The sequence below is a fragment of the Aquarana catesbeiana genome, linkage group LG01, assembly GCF_042186555.1.
Source record: "Aquarana catesbeiana isolate 2022-GZ linkage group LG01, ASM4218655v1, whole genome shotgun sequence".
Lineage (NCBI taxonomy): Eukaryota > Metazoa > Chordata > Amphibia > Anura > Ranidae > Aquarana > Aquarana catesbeiana.
This window is the reverse complement of record NC_133324.1, coordinates 450,207,566-450,225,805: the sequence shown is the minus strand read 5'-3', so window position 1 is coordinate 450,225,805 and position 18,240 is coordinate 450,207,566. Positions and strand designations below refer to the sequence as shown.

The 18,240-nt window shown below is 40.0% G+C and overlaps 1 protein-coding gene across 5 annotated transcripts in view; it reads right to left on the bottom strand.

The window, feature by feature from the left end:
* The window catches only part of BNC2 (basonuclin zinc finger protein 2), an 878,778-nt gene extending 868,363 nt beyond the window's left edge, over positions 1-10,415 (bottom strand). For 2 of the 5 annotated variants that reach the window (XM_073636651.1, XM_073636668.1), the window contains exon 1: positions 9,302-10,414. In XM_073636651.1, the coding sequence (XP_073492752.1) occupies positions 9,302-9,304 (3 nt within the window). In that variant the 5' untranslated portion in view covers positions 9,305-10,414. Of the gene's footprint in view, positions 1-9,301 lie in introns of all 5 variants that reach the window. The other 3 variants (XM_073636660.1, XM_073636678.1, XM_073636695.1) reach the window with 3 other exon arrangements.
* Positions 10,416-18,240: the final 7,825 nt, after the last annotated feature.

Below are 18,240 nucleotides of genomic sequence, written 5' to 3'. Positions count from 1 at the left end.
GTGCCCAAGTACAATCCCCCCTAGGGGAATTATATTGAAGGATAGACTGACCTGGGGGCTTATACTGAGGGACAGATTGATCTAGGTGGAAAGGATTATACTGGGGGACAGACTGACCTGGGGGGGGGGGATTTTTACGGGGGGACTGATTTACCTGGGGAGGGGGAAGGATTATACTGGGGAACAGACTGACCTAGGGAGGGGGATTACAATAGGGGCAGACTTACCTGGGTGGGATTATACTGGGGACAGATTGACCTGGAAGAAGGGAAGGATTATATTGGGGGGGATTGTTTTATTTAACCATGCCCCTTAAGCCACTCCCACTACTAACACAGTTTGAGCACTCCCACTGCTCACCGTGGTGTACTGCACTCCACATTACTTTTCTACATGGTGTGCTCAAAGGTGCCCCAGGTTTTATGGTCATAGCAGCACCCCTGGCACAATGAAACAGTGCCCACTCTTCACTGTGATATACTACGCCAAGTACACAGGTTGGACTGGATGGAGTAGTGACTTTATTCAACCTTACCAACTAAAACTATGAAACTATTAAGCACACCACTTTGAATAAATGGGTTTCACCATATGATCTTTCATAAAGTATTTTTTATCATGTGTTTAGTTTAAAAATTGCCCAGGTTGTTATCAGTCTGCTTTAAGAAGTTTTTTGAACCCTAGTTCCAGTGGCGGCCCATCCATTAGGGGCGCACGGGCGCCGCCCCCCCATCCATGCATCCGGCCCCCTAATCTACATGCATGGCGCCAGATGCATGGATTCCAATGGGTTTTGTTTTTTCTTGAAGCACATGATTAGAGCCAAAGGCTCTAATAGGCTTCAAAAAAGGGTGGGCTCAGGGCGCAGAGCACTGTCCCAATTGTCTGAAAGGAGAAGCGAGCCCATTGACCTAGGAGGAGGAAGGAGAAGGGTGGGGACGGTATGGCAGTGGGATCTGAAGCTGCTGGAGAGTTTTGCAGCAATGGAGCTGTACGGAGGAGGAGCTGCTGATTAGAGCTGAGTATGGGCAAAGAAGAGTGACAGTCCCCAGTGTGAGTACTGAGCCTGACCTAAAAGCTGTGTGACCGACTGACCCATGGGGGGTGCGTTTTGACCCGCCGACTGACCATCAAGCTGGCTATGGGTGCATTGTTTGCCCTCCCAAAATATACTACCAGCCACCACTGCCTAGGTCAATGAATCTGTCTCTATTTCAAGCATCCAATCACACAGAAACTTATTGACACATATAGTTTCTAGACATCTTTGGCAATTAAAAATAGATCAGGGAACCACATTCACAATCTCAACCCAATCATTGCATACACGTTTTGTCACCATTTGAAACACAAAAATGCTTTGTTTAGTTCTTAAAATATCTTGTAGGTGCAGAAAAAAATAAAATCTTGACACAATAAAACATGGGTATATTTTATGGTAATATAGTTTAAAATACAATTACAAAGTATTATACCTTGCTATAAAGTGATTTTCTCTGCAGGATGACGTTATCCTGTCTCCTCAAATGTACTTGTTTAGAGGAATATTTAATAAAAGCCATTTTCACTGTGAAGTATAATCCTTGATTTTTTTATTCAGAAGTAATTCCCTACCTTGAGGTTCTTAAAACTCTTGAGAACTGCTAAATACTAGACTTAAACATTTTTTTAATGTTTTTTTTTTTTAATAAGGCAGTGAAAATATTTGCTGTCTGTGCATCTGACTGAAAAATGTAATTTAATTCATTCAGAAATTTTAGCAAAAAAAAAAACTCCAGTTGCCAGATTGTTCTTGAAACAGAAAACTGGCATTCTGTTTTCAGCGAAATCTGCAGCTAAACGACATACTTTTAACTCTTTAGATATGTAGTGCATACATTTTTGGGAAAAGAAAAAAGCAATGTCATTGGCAAATACAGTGATACAATTTAAATAACCAATGTAAGTTTGATATCTTTCTGGTCATTTAAAATATACAGTATTTTTTTTATAACCAAATTAGAGAACAATCAGATAACTCTTACATGTAAAGAATATGTATAAGTAAAATAAAGGGAGTGCAAGGAAAAATGGAAATATCTCAAAAGTATAAAAAAAATGATTTTGCAATCTCCATGATCAAATTGGTGAATATGGGAATGCAATACTGTGTGCTCAATGTTAAACGCAATGATCCTACTGATCAGATCATTTTTAAGAAAAATTGTTAAGGTTCAGCTTCGGGAAAAATGTAAATTATTCCTTGCAGTGGGGCTGTACTCGCACTGTAAGGCTTAATTGCTCATTTTGTCTAGGGGAGAGGAGAACCTTTTTTTTTTGCATGCCAGAGATGGTAGTCCACCCCACAGATGGTGCTCCCTCATGCTGTGGCATAATCAAATCCAATGCAGAGCTATGGACCCTGTTTTGGTTTTGATGACATTAGGACCCTAGAATTCTTCAGTGTGGGGGGAAAAAGATGCTGTGAGGACCAATCTAGCACGGGGGTACATAAATCTTCTACTATTAGTCCCCTTGACCCAAACAAGCAATTAAAGCATTTGTTAACCCAACACTTCATATTCCTGATATGTGTCTGCTATACCATGTACTTGTATGAGAAAGTATCCTGTTCCTTTTGTATTCCTGCTTTTGTGTGAAATCCCTGGTGTCCCTGCTAGTCTCCTTGCTTTCCTATTAAAAACTGACCACACTAAGCAGGACAACACATTGTGGTCAGTTCTCCAGCTATGCTGGGAAAAAAGTGTACCCTCCTCCAATGATCAGACTTGTTCTGACACGCCCCTGCTGCACTGCCATGTACTGGCAAGCTCAGTGTGCTGCTGTATCTCCAACCCTAGCTCTTATGCAGCGGAGAACAGAGGGAATGTGATCATTTATTAAAAAGTAAAAAAAGGTTTTTATAATGTTTTTTTTTCTTTTTAATCTATAAAAAAATGTTTTGCCTTTCATTTCTATTTTAAACGGAATGACTTGTTTTACAATTTTTTTCAATTGCTCTAACCCTTGCAGTGCAGGCACAGCCCCACTGCAAGGGATTATTTTTTTAGCTGCCTGAGGTTGGGCTTTCAGGACTAAATAGGAACTTTAGGCAAAATACAAAATGAAGTAGTAGTTTAAACATCAGAAAACCTGATTTGATGTCTCTGTGTGTTTTTAATGCAGTATGCCACTTATACTAACAATAAACCAGGTCATATAATGGCCTTTTACAATCCAAAGGCTTACTTGCAAAATAAGAAGTTCTGCGCCTTTTTGCAACATGTATTTTGGGCTTGTATGCTCAAAATAAAGTTGAAACAATGAACTGTTTTTTTTTTTTAAATGTATCTTTTATCATTCAAAAAGCAATCCATGAGCCTCAGTACGTTGACTTTGTCTAGACTGAGATGATGTCACCAGTCTGCTGCAGGCAGCAAGAAGCATTTTCTCAGTCTCTTCTCTCCACATAATCAGACTGCAATGTTGTAACTGTAGCAATTTGTAGGTAAGAGGCAGCAACATCGTCCAGTCTTTTGGCCCGTACACACGATCCAAAAATCGGACGAAAAATACTGCTTTTGAAGCAATCGTACAATTATCGGATCATTAGTACAGAGCTTTCGAGAGCCAATCACGACAGTTCATTCAACATTATCCGATCAGACAAGCACGAAAAATTTTTTCGTACAATCTGGTATGTTGTTTAATCAGTACAGTTGTCGTCTGAAAATACAATTACCCTACGACACATTACATCACATTTTTATTCCGTCATATGATAACTTTCTTAACTTTAGTAACCCGCAAAAGAAAACGGATGATCTGTCACCCGATTTTTGGATCGTGTGTACGGGCCATTAGTCAGACATGGGAATACAGCGAAGAAGCGCACAAGCAGCAGCATTCTCCTGTGAGCCCAGGGAGGTTTGATGATTTGCCCCAGGAGTAGGTCCATGAAAGCCGGAACTATCAGGAAGGGGGGTAAATGAAGTTGGGCATCATGCAACTGGTAAGACAAATGATTTTAGACCTCAGTGAGGATTTTTAATAAACAAAAAAGCAATTTAAAATACCATTTTTTACCTAAACTAAAAGGCTGATTTATAAAATTATATCTGATGCTATGTCTGCTTTAGCAAAAGGACTTCTAAAGCTCACATTACACAAGTTATTATAACCTGTCCTTATGAAGATTTACGGATTATTTTTCTTATTACTAAAGGTATAGAAAGTTACAGTTTATTAAATTAGACCTCCAAACAGACAAAGTGTATATATAGTTATATGCAAAGGTTTGGGCACCACTGGTAAAAATTACATTTTGCTAATTTCCTTTTTTTTTTTTTTATTCATTAAAATTGCCTAGAAAAAAGTTTCTATGCAAAAGAACTTTCTGAAAAATCATTATATAATTGCATCTTTTATTCTCTGACAAATTTAAGAAAAAATAAATAGGGGGTGATTTGCTAAAACTGTAGAGTGTAAGCCGCGCATGGTACCCAATCAGCTTCCAGATTTTTTTTTTTTTTTTTGGTCAAAGCTTAATTAAACAATCTTCTAACTTCAGCTTGATCTATTAAGCTCAGACTAAAAAACCTGCAAGCTGATCGGTTACTATGCAGAGCTGCACCAGATTTTGCACTCTCCAGTTTTAGTAAATCAACCCCACGGTCTTCAATAAATGTCGGTGTGGCCAAACTGCATATTAATAGTAAATACGTCCTTTTTAACAACACAAAGGGGGGCAATTTACTAAAAAAAGGTGAGTGCAAGATCTGGTGCATCTGTGCAGAGAAACCAATCAGCTTCCAGGTTTTAGGCCTGGTTCACACCTATGCAGGTTGCAGTTGATGCATATTCCAGGTGCATTTTGCATTTTTCAATACCTGTTTTTAAATTATTGAAATCTATGGAACCAAAAACATAACCTGCTGGTCCTTTGTCCTTTCCATAAAAAGCACAGACGTAAACGTGACCCATAGGAAACCATGCTGAATGGACAGTAGTGTGTTTATGCAAAACTGAAAATGCACTAAAAAATGCATAGGTTTGAACCAGGCCTTATTGTCAAGGTTTATTTGAACAAGCTGAAGTTAGAAGCTGATTGGCTATCATGCACAGCTGCATCAGATTTTTCACTCTGCAGTTTTAGTAAATCAACCGCAGAGTATCCAATATTTTTTACAGTCATAATTAATAATCTGTTTTAGAAATTCTGCTGCGAAGGCAAAATGAAGCAGCAGGCCCATGCAACTGGGTATGTTAGCTTTTAGGTTCAAATCAGTACAACAAAAATGACAGCTGGAATTGAATTGTTAGTTGTAAGAAACAAACTCACTTTCATTTTCCCTACTTTTAAGTCAATCCCACAGACTAGACATTTCAAGGGCATTTTAGGATAGTGGGGCAAACTATTTTTCCCCTGTGATACCCTTGTGTAAATGAGCACAATGACAAAAACTGATTTTATATTAATTGTAATAAAAACAAATAAAACCACTATTTTTTATTAGTTACGTAACTTTGAAAAGTTATAAAGAATGCATCACAGCATGGCAAAAAAATATAAAGGATTTATAGGGGCTATATATTATAGAAAATAGGGTTTCTTGACACATCGCCAAAAAGTGTGCCTACATCCTTTAATCCTTTTTGCTTATTTTAATACACGCTTCCAAATATGTTATCCATAATACAGTACAAGACAGAGCATGCAGCTGGCACTTAACACGTCACCTCATCTCCACAAAAGCTTCATTGTTGATAAAACAGCGACTGTAAAAGAGCGCACACCTCAGAACTCCTGACATAAAATGCATGTTTAACCCTTACTCTGACGCTTTATTGCAGATCGGTGAAATCTTAATTTATTTGAGGATGCTTCGGCAAATAGGTACATAATTTATATAGTATGTTAACATATCTATATCAGATTCTAGGTCAATATGGTCATCTGTGTCCCTTAAAGGGCTGAGTTGGAAGTAAAAAAAAAAAAAAAAAATTCACGGAAGGGAGAAAAAAAGATCAATTCACTATTCACTAGAAAAGATCAAATAAGAAAACTGCAGGGACATCACCAGGTCAGAGTGTGGGGAACTCTGCAGACCTGGTCTTCATTAAGCAGTCTCTCCAGGGATGTTACATTGTACCTGTCCATAGGCTTATTGAACTACATAACCCTCTTCTGTTCCATCTCTCTAGGCCCAAGTGAATCATACCCTGCTGCTGACAACTTAAAGAGGGAGTGATGCTGCAACATGAAAGTACTTTTTCTCTCTCTTGTCTTAAGCAGGCGTTTTTTTTTGTTTTTTGTTTTTTTTTTCTTTCTTGAAAAGAGGACACAGTATTGACTCGTGACATGGAAAGATGAAATGAGAGGTCTGGGATGGACTTGGAGCAGAGCAGATAAAAGTAATCAAATGACACTCCTGGAATGCAAATTGGCATTCTTCACCACAGCAATTGCACAACCATGAAACATCTCTGACAGCAAGCCGGATTAGTACAGAATGTTATGTAAAGCACAGAGGAGAAGAAAAAAAAATCTCACCCTCCAAAACAGGCTGTAAAAATGATATTTTTATCCTTAGGTGTATTGCAAACTGGATTGTATAGCTAGCTTCTTCATAAAATATTCTCTAAGTGCACAGACCTCTCAAATGCAATTATGGAAAATAAATGATGCTTTCTATTTTTTATATATGACATTAACATTTTTTTTATGTAACTGCCCTAAGATATAAAAAGTTGAATTACAACTTTTTTTTTTTAGGGTGTCTTGGTGCAGTGGATTAACATCATAGGCTTTGGCACTCAATATTCCTAAAGATATTATTAAAGATTATACCTTATTAGTTCAAAATAAATTTTTATTAGGTACAGTATTTAGGTAGAGTAGACAGGGTTTGTAGATCAATTCACATCTGTCATTGTTCCTTGAAGCAACTCACAATGGTCCCTTGTAGCATAGTGTAGGGTCCCTATCATAACGTTTTAGATAAAAGCTGTTTTTTTTTCTGATAACTTTAAAATACTATCATTTAGCCTGAATTATAAAGCAAACAAAATAAAATATAATTTTTTTCTCTCTATGTCTTCCTTTTTCTCTCTTTATTTTTATTTTTTTCTGTGCCAAAACACTGTTTCATTATAATGCAGTTTTTTTCTCTTTGCAGTGGACATAACGGCTGCCCTGGCTAATGTTTTCTAGTTAAATTAAACATCCATCTCTGATATAACATTCCTTAACTAAATAAAGAATGGGCCCTGGCATAACAGACTTGCTGAGCTATGTAAACTCTGAAAAACACTAGCCAGCGCTGTAGCTACAACTGCTTCTAGCGGAACGTGTCACAGTTTGTGTTCTTAGTGACATGGATATGTTTTATAACTGCAGCATTTTTACAGGCAATTATTTAAGCATGCTGTAGTTCTCACCCCTAAACTGCCGGAGTGTAATTAGGTCATCCTTTGGTTCCATGCAGTTTTAGTAAGTCAGACTTTGCACAAGTTGCTCTATGGTCACAATGTGAACTCCAACTGCAATTTGTGTAATTAAAAGGCATTGGGGTTGATTTACTAAAACTGGAGAGTGTAAAATTTGGTGCAGTTCTGCATAGAAACCAAGCAGCTTCCAGTTTTTTTTTGTCAAAGCTTAATAGAAGAAGCTGAAATTGAAAGCTGATTGGCTACCATGCATAGCTGCACCAAATTTGGCACTCTCCAGTTTTAGTAAATCAAACCCAGTATGCTTATTCGGCTATTCAGAGTAAAACTGCACACTAAATTTGTTGATTAAATAAATAAAATAAATACAAAATAAATAAAAAAATTAATTAATTAATAAATTAATAAATAAAAAAAATGTCAAGACATCAAATTAACATTTGAAGTTTTGTAAAATACACAGGCAATGTTAACCCATATGCACCTAGACATATATTACTTAGCAAGTTCAGATGTATGCAATGCTTACTTTTCAGGTTTCCAATTTTACGCAAACCACTGCAGACATTTATGTAAATATTAAATGTTTACTTAAATTTTTTTCTATTTATTCTAGATAAATAGAAAAAGCTAGATAACTTATTCTAGGGTTTAGGAGTTTGGGTTTTGACTTATTTTGTGTTCTTGTATCCCGCTGTTGCAGTTGATTATTTTAGAACGCCTATTGTCCAACAAGTGTTACAAGTGCAAGATTTAAATGAAAACTATCATAAATCTCATGCTGCTTTCAAACCCATTTTAATTTCTGTCAGCATTGCTGCCACCACTGTGCTTGGGCAGCTCCTAGTTCCTTCTCCCCCACCATGTTTTGTTGCTTGCGTTTTTTTGACAGGCCTATCTCCCACACTCCGCCAGGGCCTTTGATCACTGGAACAAGACATGTCACATTAAGGAGAGAAGAGAGACACACACAACACAAAAAAAATCCAAAGCCTCCATATCTGGCCTTTGACACTCAATAGAGGTGAGAGGAGTGCCCATCCTCCATCCCGGTCTTGAGTAAAAGTAAAGGATGGAGAAGGAGGGGTGACTGTGTAAACAGGGCACCAAACTCTAACTAAACACTAGCTGTGATAATCACTGGACAGCAGCAAAAGGGATTTCAGCAAACTGCAAGTGATAAACACAGAACTAAGTCAAAACTGGTAGGGACAATCAACTTCACTTCCTAAAATGTGCTGCCACTTGCCGGCTTGTAGAAGAAACTTTGCTAGCAAGAGAAAGAATGTGCAGCCCATCACTGCGAACAAGCAGACTATTAATCTGTATATATAAAACGCAATTGTCATGCAAAATTCAGCTTCATAGCAAATATGGCAGTCATCAAATAACATTTTTCAGATTGTTTGAAAACTTAAGACAACAGTTTCTATATATTGAAAATGTTTAGCTTGATTGTAGTACAGATCAATATACAGTTAACAGTGATAATGTCAGTGCAGTTTGTATGTGCGCATGTACATTGTGGTTGCAACAAGTCATCATTCAGAAATATATATTAAGTGTGTGAAAGTATTTTTTAACTGTTTAGCCGTTGAGTAATGTTGGAGCTCATGTATTTTGTATATATATATATATATATATATATATATATATATATATATATATATATATATATATATATTTATTGGAGCTCATGTATTTGTTTGTGTATATATATATATATATATATATATATATATATATATATATATATATATATAAATACCCATATGACACACATTGTATATAAATAGTTAAAAAGCAAAGGGTAAAGCAAATGATTACTGCATCGCCCCCACTTTACCCATGTTACGTGGAGGCAGTAGCTTACCATGACTGCATGCTCCTTGTTAATTCCACAGAACTCCTGTGTTTGCTTTCTCCCCAGTAGCTGAAGTAGGAAGGGTTTGTCAGTGTCTATCCCAACTTTTTCTCCTGTCAGTAAACTTTCAGGTCCTTCCCTTTTTTTTTTTTTTTTTTTTTGTTCGTTCCCAGGCAAAACTTGTCACTAATCTTCAGGTATTCTTTTTCATTTAATAGATATCTTTACGCCAAGAATATTGGTCATGAAGGCAGGGTTCTCCCGCCTGCCAAAAAAATAAAAAGTTCAAGAAAGGCTGAAGACATCCAACTGCATCAGGGCTGAAGAGTGAGGGAGAGGGAGAGAGGGGAGTATGAAGTTGAGGATGGGAGGGAAGCACTGCGATCCCCTCTCACTCACTGTGTATTTACTCTACCTAGAGTGACTTCAAAAAAAGATCTGAAGGAGCTGTGCTGGATGTTACATATTTTCATGACATTACACTGGAAAAAAAAAAAAAAGTTTTATGCTGTGTGACACTCAGAAGGGATCTGCTTTTCTGATTCAGTGGAAGCGTTCGAGGAGACTTGAGAAGTTTTTTTGAATAGTTTTGGTTATTTCAGTTTAGGATTGAGGGGGGTGGGGGTAGGGAAGGGGCTACAGAGAACAGTAAAATCCTGAAGTCTTCAGTCTGTCTCTAGGCTACACAGACAGACAGATACTTTTGCTGAGCCTGCCCTTGCAGTTGTGTCTTCCTTATCAGCACAGCTAGTCCAGACACTGCTCCCTACACAAGGAGGTGGGAGGGAAAGCAGCGCAAAGAAAGAAATGTTAGAGCTGAAAACTTGGCTACTCTAGAAGTTTTGCCCCAAGACTAGTTGTGCCGTCTGTGGCTTCTCTTCAGCTCCTGTGTCTGTGTGTGAATGTGGGTTTGGAAGAATTTGTTTCTTTTTTTTTTTTTTTTATGCTTTTCCTTTTCTCCTCCTCAGCCGTCACGGTGTAAGTTTGCAGGGTAAAGAGTCACATCTGTGTGTGACATTGAGCCAACCCAACTAACCCTGCCCTGGAGACACAAGAAAATACAGAGCAGACTGCATTGCAATCTCATAACATATACACCCTGAGCACATGTATTTGCAGTGCACACATAAACATTAAAAAAACACACCCTACGCTGACACTATACACAGATAAAAGCAATTATAACTACTGAAAATAATGATCTAATGCGGGGGCTTAACATGTGCAAACATCAGCACCAAACTGAATAATCATTGCAGCAAGTTAACACAGCAAGGAAGGTAAATTGTATATGGCTATTTTATAATCCATAAAATAGAATTTCTTTGTTGTTTTGGGGAAAAAAAGGAAACATATAATAAAGCCATAGGGGTTATTTACGAAAGGCAAATCCACTTTGCACTACAAGTGCAAACTACAAGTGCAAAGTGCACTTGAAATTGCACTGAAAGTGCACTTGGAAGTGCAGTCACTGCAGATCCGAGGGGGACATGCAAGGAAAATAAAAAACAGTATTTTAGCTTGCACATGATTGGATGATAAAATCAGCAGAGCTTCCCCTCATTTCAGATCTACCCCTCAGATTTACAGCGACTGCACTTCCAAGTGCACTTTGCACTTGTAGTTTGCACTTGTAGTGCAAAGTAGATTTGCCTTTTGTAAATAACCCCCAACAATAAAAGTTGACTCCAATCAAAACTGAAATGGAAACCTTGAGATGCATCGGACTTCTTTTGTCAGTAATATGGTTTCCTAAGAACCCCTGCTTGTGATTAAGGATGAGCCGAACATCCCCCCTGGTTCGGTTCGCACCAGAACATGCGAACAGGCAAAAAATTTGGACGAACACGCGAACACCGTTAAAGTCTATGGGACAGAAACATGAAAAATCAAAAGTGCTCATTTTAAAGGCTTATATGCAAGTTATTGTCATAAAAAGTGTTTGGGGACCTGGGTCCTGCCCCAGGGGACATGTATCAATGCAAAAAAAAGTTTTAAAAACGGACGATTTTTCAGGAGCAGTGATTTTATTCATGCTTAAAGTGAAACAATAAAAATGAAATATTTCTTTAAATATTGTGCCTGGGGGGTGTCTATAGTATGCCTGTAAAGTGGCACAGTTTTCCCATGTTTAGAACAGTCTGACAGCAAAATTACATTTCTAAAGGAAAAAAGTCATTTAAAACTGATCGTGTCTGTAATGAATTATAGATAAAACTCATTGAAAAAAAACGGCATGGGTTGCCCCCCAGTCCATTACCAGGCCCTTTGGGTCTGGTATGAATATTAGGGGGAACCCTGAACCAAAAATTTAAAAAAATTGCGTGGGGGTCCCCCCAAAATCCATACCAGGCCCTTCAGGTCTGGTATGGAAAATAAGGGGAACACTGCACCAAATTTTTTAAAAAATGGCGTAGGGGTCCCCCCCAAAATCCATACCAGACCCTTATCCGAGCACGCAACCTGGCAGGCCGCAGGAAAAGAGTGGGGGACAAGAGAGTGCCTCACCTCCTGAACCGTACCAGGCCACTTACCCTCAACATAGGGAGGGTGCTTTGGAGTTGCCCCCCAAATCACCTTGTCCCCATGTTGATGGGGACAAGGGCCTCATCCCCACAACCCTTGACTGGTGGTTGTGGGAGTCTGCGGGCGGGGGGCTTATCGGAATCTGGAAGCCCCCTTTAACAAGGGGACCCCCAGATGCTGGCCTCCCTCCTATGTGAATTGGTAACGGGTACATTGTACCCCTACCATTTCACAAAAAAAGTGTCAAAAATAGTAAAAAAGACAGGAGACACTTTGGGACAAGTCCTTTATTAAAAGATAAAAAAATAAAAATGTCCCGCGATGTAAATCCATCTCACGCCTCCTGACGAGCCGAAAAAAGAAAAAAAAGCCACAACAGCTCCGCCTCCATGGGAGGCTCCCACCGAGTGACGCTTCTTCTCGGTGACAGCTGTTATATAGCTGAGGGTGGGGCCACTTAGTAATGTAAACAGATGACCACGCCTTCCTCTGACGTCACGTGGAGTCAGAGGGGGGCAGGGGCACCCGTTTATGTCACCTCGTGGCCCCGCCCTCAGCTATATAACAGCTGTCACCGAGAAGAAGCATCACATGGCGGGAGCCTCCCATGCAGGCAGAGCTGTTGTGGCTTTTTTTTTCTTTTTTCGGTTCGTCAGCGGCGTGAGATGGATTTACATCGTGGGACATTTTTTTAAAATTTTTTAATAAAGGACTTGTCCCAAAGCGTTTTTTGGTGAAATGGTAGGGGTACAATGTATCCGTTACCAATTCACATAGGGGGAGGCCGGGATCTGTACAGTTTAGTTAGGAAAATTTAGCTGCCTCACCACAGTAGCTTATGTGACCCTGGATAATTGCTGTGGGTTCAACTTAAGGTAAGGCTGGAAGGCTCTGCAAATCAGGCCTCTATCACCTCCTGGTTCTGGAGGACGATGGAAATGAGTGGGCGAAGTAATAGAGGCAAGGATCGAAATATTTATTGGAGTTTGAACAATCCCCAGGCAGGAGGTCTGGCAGGGTGGTAAGATTGGCCCATAAATATTGGACAGTTGAGCATTGTTGTCAGGTGGAAGATGGAGTGGTAAGGATCGTGAGGCCTGGGAGGGGACCCCAGGGCTGGGGGGCTCTGCCTCCAGGCTGGAGCTGAGGATGGAAGGAGACAAAGCTGAAGGGAGGAATCTCCATCAGCCTTTAGTCTCATCCAGGAGGCACCCTGTATAGCATTGGAAGACCTGTACAGGGCAAGTAGACCCACCATCCAGGGAACAATATCACAGATGGTCCCCAAAATACAAAAGGCTTGCTCACCATACTGTAAAAATCTTTAAATACTTTATTTAAGGTATAAAATATTGCACTAAAAATATGCAAGGAAAAATATTTAAATCACATTAGGATCAAAACAAGCCGGCTGGCTAATCGCAGCACCCCATCGTTCCGGGATTCGAGAAGTGCAGTGACATTAGCACATAGCTCCATCACCTGACGTAATTACGCTTCTCGAATCCCAGAAGGATGGGTAGCTGTGATTAGCCAGCCGGCTTGTTTTGATCCTAATGCGATTACATGTGATAGGAGGTCCATGCAATCTGGTAAACAAGCACATTATCTATGGTGGAGGTGACTGTCACCAGATCACTCAATTGAAGGTGGCGGATGATGCGGATGTTACCAAAGAAGCTTTTTTATCATTTAACACTGCAATGGAAGTGGTACCAAATATAGAGGTACCAGTGGAGAATGGACCTTTTGGATCACAGACAACCCCAAGGAATTCCCGAGAGGGTAATCATGGGCCCTCCGCTAGAGGAAGACAGGGATCATATCAGTTCCCTTACAGGGTAAATGATATGAGTAGGAGGGGCCTCCATCAAACTATGTTCAGGCCCCATCACAACACCCTCAGAGACCAGGTCACTATCCCGGGGGGCGTTATATGATTTCAAACCCTATCAAAGAGAACAGGTTGGCATCTGCTGAGTTTTGCCATTTGGGGATCTCAAATGCTTCACTCTTTAACCCCCGGGAGTTCTAGTTCCTTCACTTAAGGTATTCGGGGATGTGGTTCTTAGAGACCTAGACCAGATGACAATTAAAAAAGCTAGAACCAATAACTATATGGTAGCCAGCTTAGATTCCTTATGTAATAATAAGGAGCTGATGATTAGACCGACAGACAAAGGAGGGAGTATTGTAGTGTTGGATAAGAAGGACTTCTTGAAAGATATGAACAGAATAGTGGGGGATAGGAATACTTATACACTACTACCCTCGGATCCTAAGGTCTAATACCAGGCAGACTTGGAGAAAATAGTAGAGATAGGTTTTAGGCAGGGCATCTTGGATAAGAAAGAAAAGCTCTATCTCATCCCCAAGGCAGCACGGACGCCAATAATTTATTATTTGCCAAAAATACACAAACATCCTACCTGCCCCCGGGTCATTGGATAGTGAGTGGTAGAGATTCCATCATGCCCTGGGTGGGCAGGTATATTAATTTTTATTTACAACTTTAGTTCAAATAATGCCCTCCCCCTTTAAGGACTCACGTCACATAATCAATTTACTATCTGAATATACCCCTAAGGAAGGGATGTGGCTGGTGACGGCTGACGTCACATCCCTTTATACTGTCATAACACATGATCAGGGTTTATTCGCTGTTAAATATTACTTAGATCGTAATTCTGGTCTATCCGGCAAACATTTATTATGGAGCTGCTGGAATATGCAGCTTCACACAATTATTTTTGGTTTGATAACTGTTTTTTTTAGACAGGATAGGGGTGTAGCTATGGGGGCTAAATATGCCCCCAGTTTAGCTAACCTGTTCATGGCCCTCTGGGAGGTGGATGTCATCTATGCCCATCAGAGACCTCAGGTGGTGCTGTGTGCTAGATATATAGAGGACATGCTTCTCCTATGGGATGGTAATTGATTGGATTTGGACCTGTTCATGGGATATCTAAACAACAATAATAGGGGCATTGCTCTGAGCTATGAGGCTAGTCAATCCAAGATTAACTTTTTGGATCTTAAAATATCACTGGGGGTGGATAAGTTTGCCACCTCCACTTATTTTAAAACCACAGACAGAAACTCGTACATCCCTGTCGACAGTTGTCATTATGGCCCGTGGCTCAGATTGGTCCCAAAGAGCCAATACATGCGCCTCAAACGTAACTGTACAGATGTAAAAGAGTTTTTAGTGCAGGCTGACATACTCACTAAGAGGTTTGAGGAGAAGGGCTACTCAAGCAATTCCCTAAAAAACACCCTCCAGGAAGTTACACTCATGGATAGGAGGGATCTACTGAGAGAGACGCCCTCCCCCCCCCCCCCGGCAGGCAGAATGTTCACTTCAATGGTTCCCTTCATCACAACCTATTCAGTGCAGCATATGAAAGTAAAAAAGTTAATAAACATTGGCACATTCTTTGCAATGATCGTGTATTCAATACAGTTTTGCGTAACAAGCCCCAAGTCGTTTATAGGGGGGCTCCATCTCTTAGGGATAGGGTAGCCCCAAATATCTTTAACCCTCCACCAATAAGAAAGGGTTTTTTTCAAAACCTTATGGGTTTTTACCAATGTAGGAGATGTCAGGTCTGTTTCCTGAGTGGGTGTACACATAGGAGGACACAACGATTCATCTCTACTAGTACTTCTGTGGAATTTGAGATTAAGCCTTTCACTATGTGCTTTATGGAGGGGTCATTTACCTGCTCCAGTGCCCGTGTGGGCTTCAATATGTGGGCAGGACTAAACGCCCCCTCCAGTTAAGATTAAATGAACACATTACTTACATCAAGAAAGGTTTCTTGAAACATTCTGTCTCCAAACATTACCTGTTGGTCCATGGCAAGAATCCTTAAGGAACAATTTTTTTGGGAATAGATAAATATCACCCCCACTGGAGAGGGTGCTCTCTGGTGAGGGAAATATGCAGATCCAAAATGTCATGGATCCAAAGGATTAAGTGTTACGTCCCCTTCAGGTTGAATGTGGATGTTGATTTAAATGCCTTTATTGATATTTCATAGGGTGCTTTATATAGATGCCAACTGGATGTGAGCCTTGGGTGGTGGTGGTAATGCTAAGGATGGGGATTTGATCTACATGGGTGGCTTTTTTTGCTACCACCATAGTGGGATACAACATTGGTGACCCCTCTATCCCCCGTGGCCTTTATCTTTCCCCTTGCCTCAACATGGGCTCATGATATTCCTAACCCATTTTTAATTTTTCATGTTTTTTATATTTTGTCACCTGTTTGCATGATACGTAGTATTGGTATTATTGCTCTTTATTTCCTCCGAAATAAATTTTATATGTTTTGATGTAAGCTTGATCACGCGCCCTTCATCCACCACTCTCCATTTAGCCTTACCTGACCACCCCGGGGTCACTCTCTGGGCAGCGGGACAAGCAATACCATCTCTTCAAGCTGTGCTACAGTTTACAATACTACCCCTTTCAAAACCAAATCAGACCCTCACAAGCGCAGGAGTAATTTTTCCTCATCCACAACCTTTTATGGTTTTTCCCTTTTTTAACATGTACATGGTATATGGGTGGTACTGGGTACCTATAAGGTTTTGTGTTGTCAGTATAGGCCCTTCTTGATCCTATTCCTAGGATTGGCGGTACGTTTTTGAGAATCGTTATAGATTACATAATACTAGAGAGATGGAATGGATATTCCCCCCCCCCCCCCGTTTAGTACTCTAATATATGTGAGGATTGTTAGTTTTAGGTACATTTTAGACCAATTAGAAGTGTGGGGATATTGCTGTTGTTATTGATTCCACATACTAGAGGTCAGTGCTGAGTCTATCCTTTCTGCCCTTTAGTTCCAAGTTTAGCTTGTAAATAATTGGAGCCCCTATCGAGACCTATATATAAACCATTGTGATTTTAAATAAATAAAACATATAATTTGGCCTTGTGAGTAAAGTCCACTTATGATAGTGGTATGCTATCGCAATATTAAATAGAATTTTTTAAAGTAATTAGGTCCTGACATTAATACCTAGGAAAAACAGATCAATATGAGCATGTTTATCTGTGCGTTGGTTTAATTTCGGAACAATAGCCATACAGTATTTCCCTGTTATTACTTATTTCGACATATCCCTTTTAATTTTATCCATTAGGTTCTATTTTGAAATATACTCCCCTGAGTTAGTTCTGGCGTATGTAATAGTTTGCCAGTCTCACACATGGAGTTTTGAGATCCGCCACCCGAGACTTAGATCAAGGCGTGGTTCTTCCCGTTTACTATTTAGCGCGATAAGTCAGTGCGCCCCCCGTGCCCCAGGACGACGTCAACTTGTTCCGAAATGCGCGTCGGGAGGAGTGGCGTGCTGATGTCATCGAACTGAGGTCCTGAGAGGACAGGTGATTGCTAGCCGGCTGGCTTTTTACAAATGATGCTATGATTTTACACTCTTACGCTCTTGTAAGTGCAATTTAACCTGTGTGTTACATATTACACTATGGTGAGTTTTCTTTTATTGGGTATAACTGCCTGTATAATTGGATAACGGAGTCGCCCTAACCCTGATTGGTGGGTGTCCTGTCTAATATACACCAAGGAACCATTGTGTGCCGGCAATTTACATCCCTTGGATAAAGGCCCTGGCTGGGTTAAAAGCCCCAAGCACGATTAAGCTTGCCCTCTGGTAAGCATGCAATTTTTGTGGTGGCAGTTCACAAGTCTGTAGCAGTGTTTGGGTGCTGTTTCGAACAGTGAAAATACAGGATACGCACATTCACCTATGTTTGATGGACTTTACTATATATAACCTCTAATTGGGGATTTTGAATTGTGGTTCATTCAGTATTGAATTGTGGTTCATTCATTTATTGCCAATCACTTTACGTTTGTCACTCATTAGCGCAGCTTCATTTTTTCTTTTTTACTGTTTTGGTGTGTATCTCACTTTAAGCCTCTGCTTTCTCTTTTTTTATATAAATATATTGTATTTATTACTTTCACTTAGGGCAGTAATTTTTTTATATTATTAACTTTTTTATCACATTGGGGGTTTGTTTTTATTAGGGATGAGCTTTCTGTTCAGGTCGAACATGAGTTTGACTCGAACATTGGCTGTTCACCCGTTCATCGAAAACCGAACATTATGGGTCGTTCGCGCCAAATTTGAGCGGCGCGTAATGGCCCATAATGCACTGCGGGAGCACAGTGCATTGCTGTATGATGATTGGCCAGAGCATGCACCATGACCTGCATGCTTTGGCCAATCACAGCGCCCTCAGCTAAGAGAGCCATAATTGGCCAAAGGCAGGGTGCCTTTTGCCAATCATGGCTCAGGTAGACTAAGTCCACGCCCCACACTATATAAGGCCGTCTGCACGTCGGCCTCGTGTAGTGTGTTGTTGGCATGGACGGAGAGAGAGTC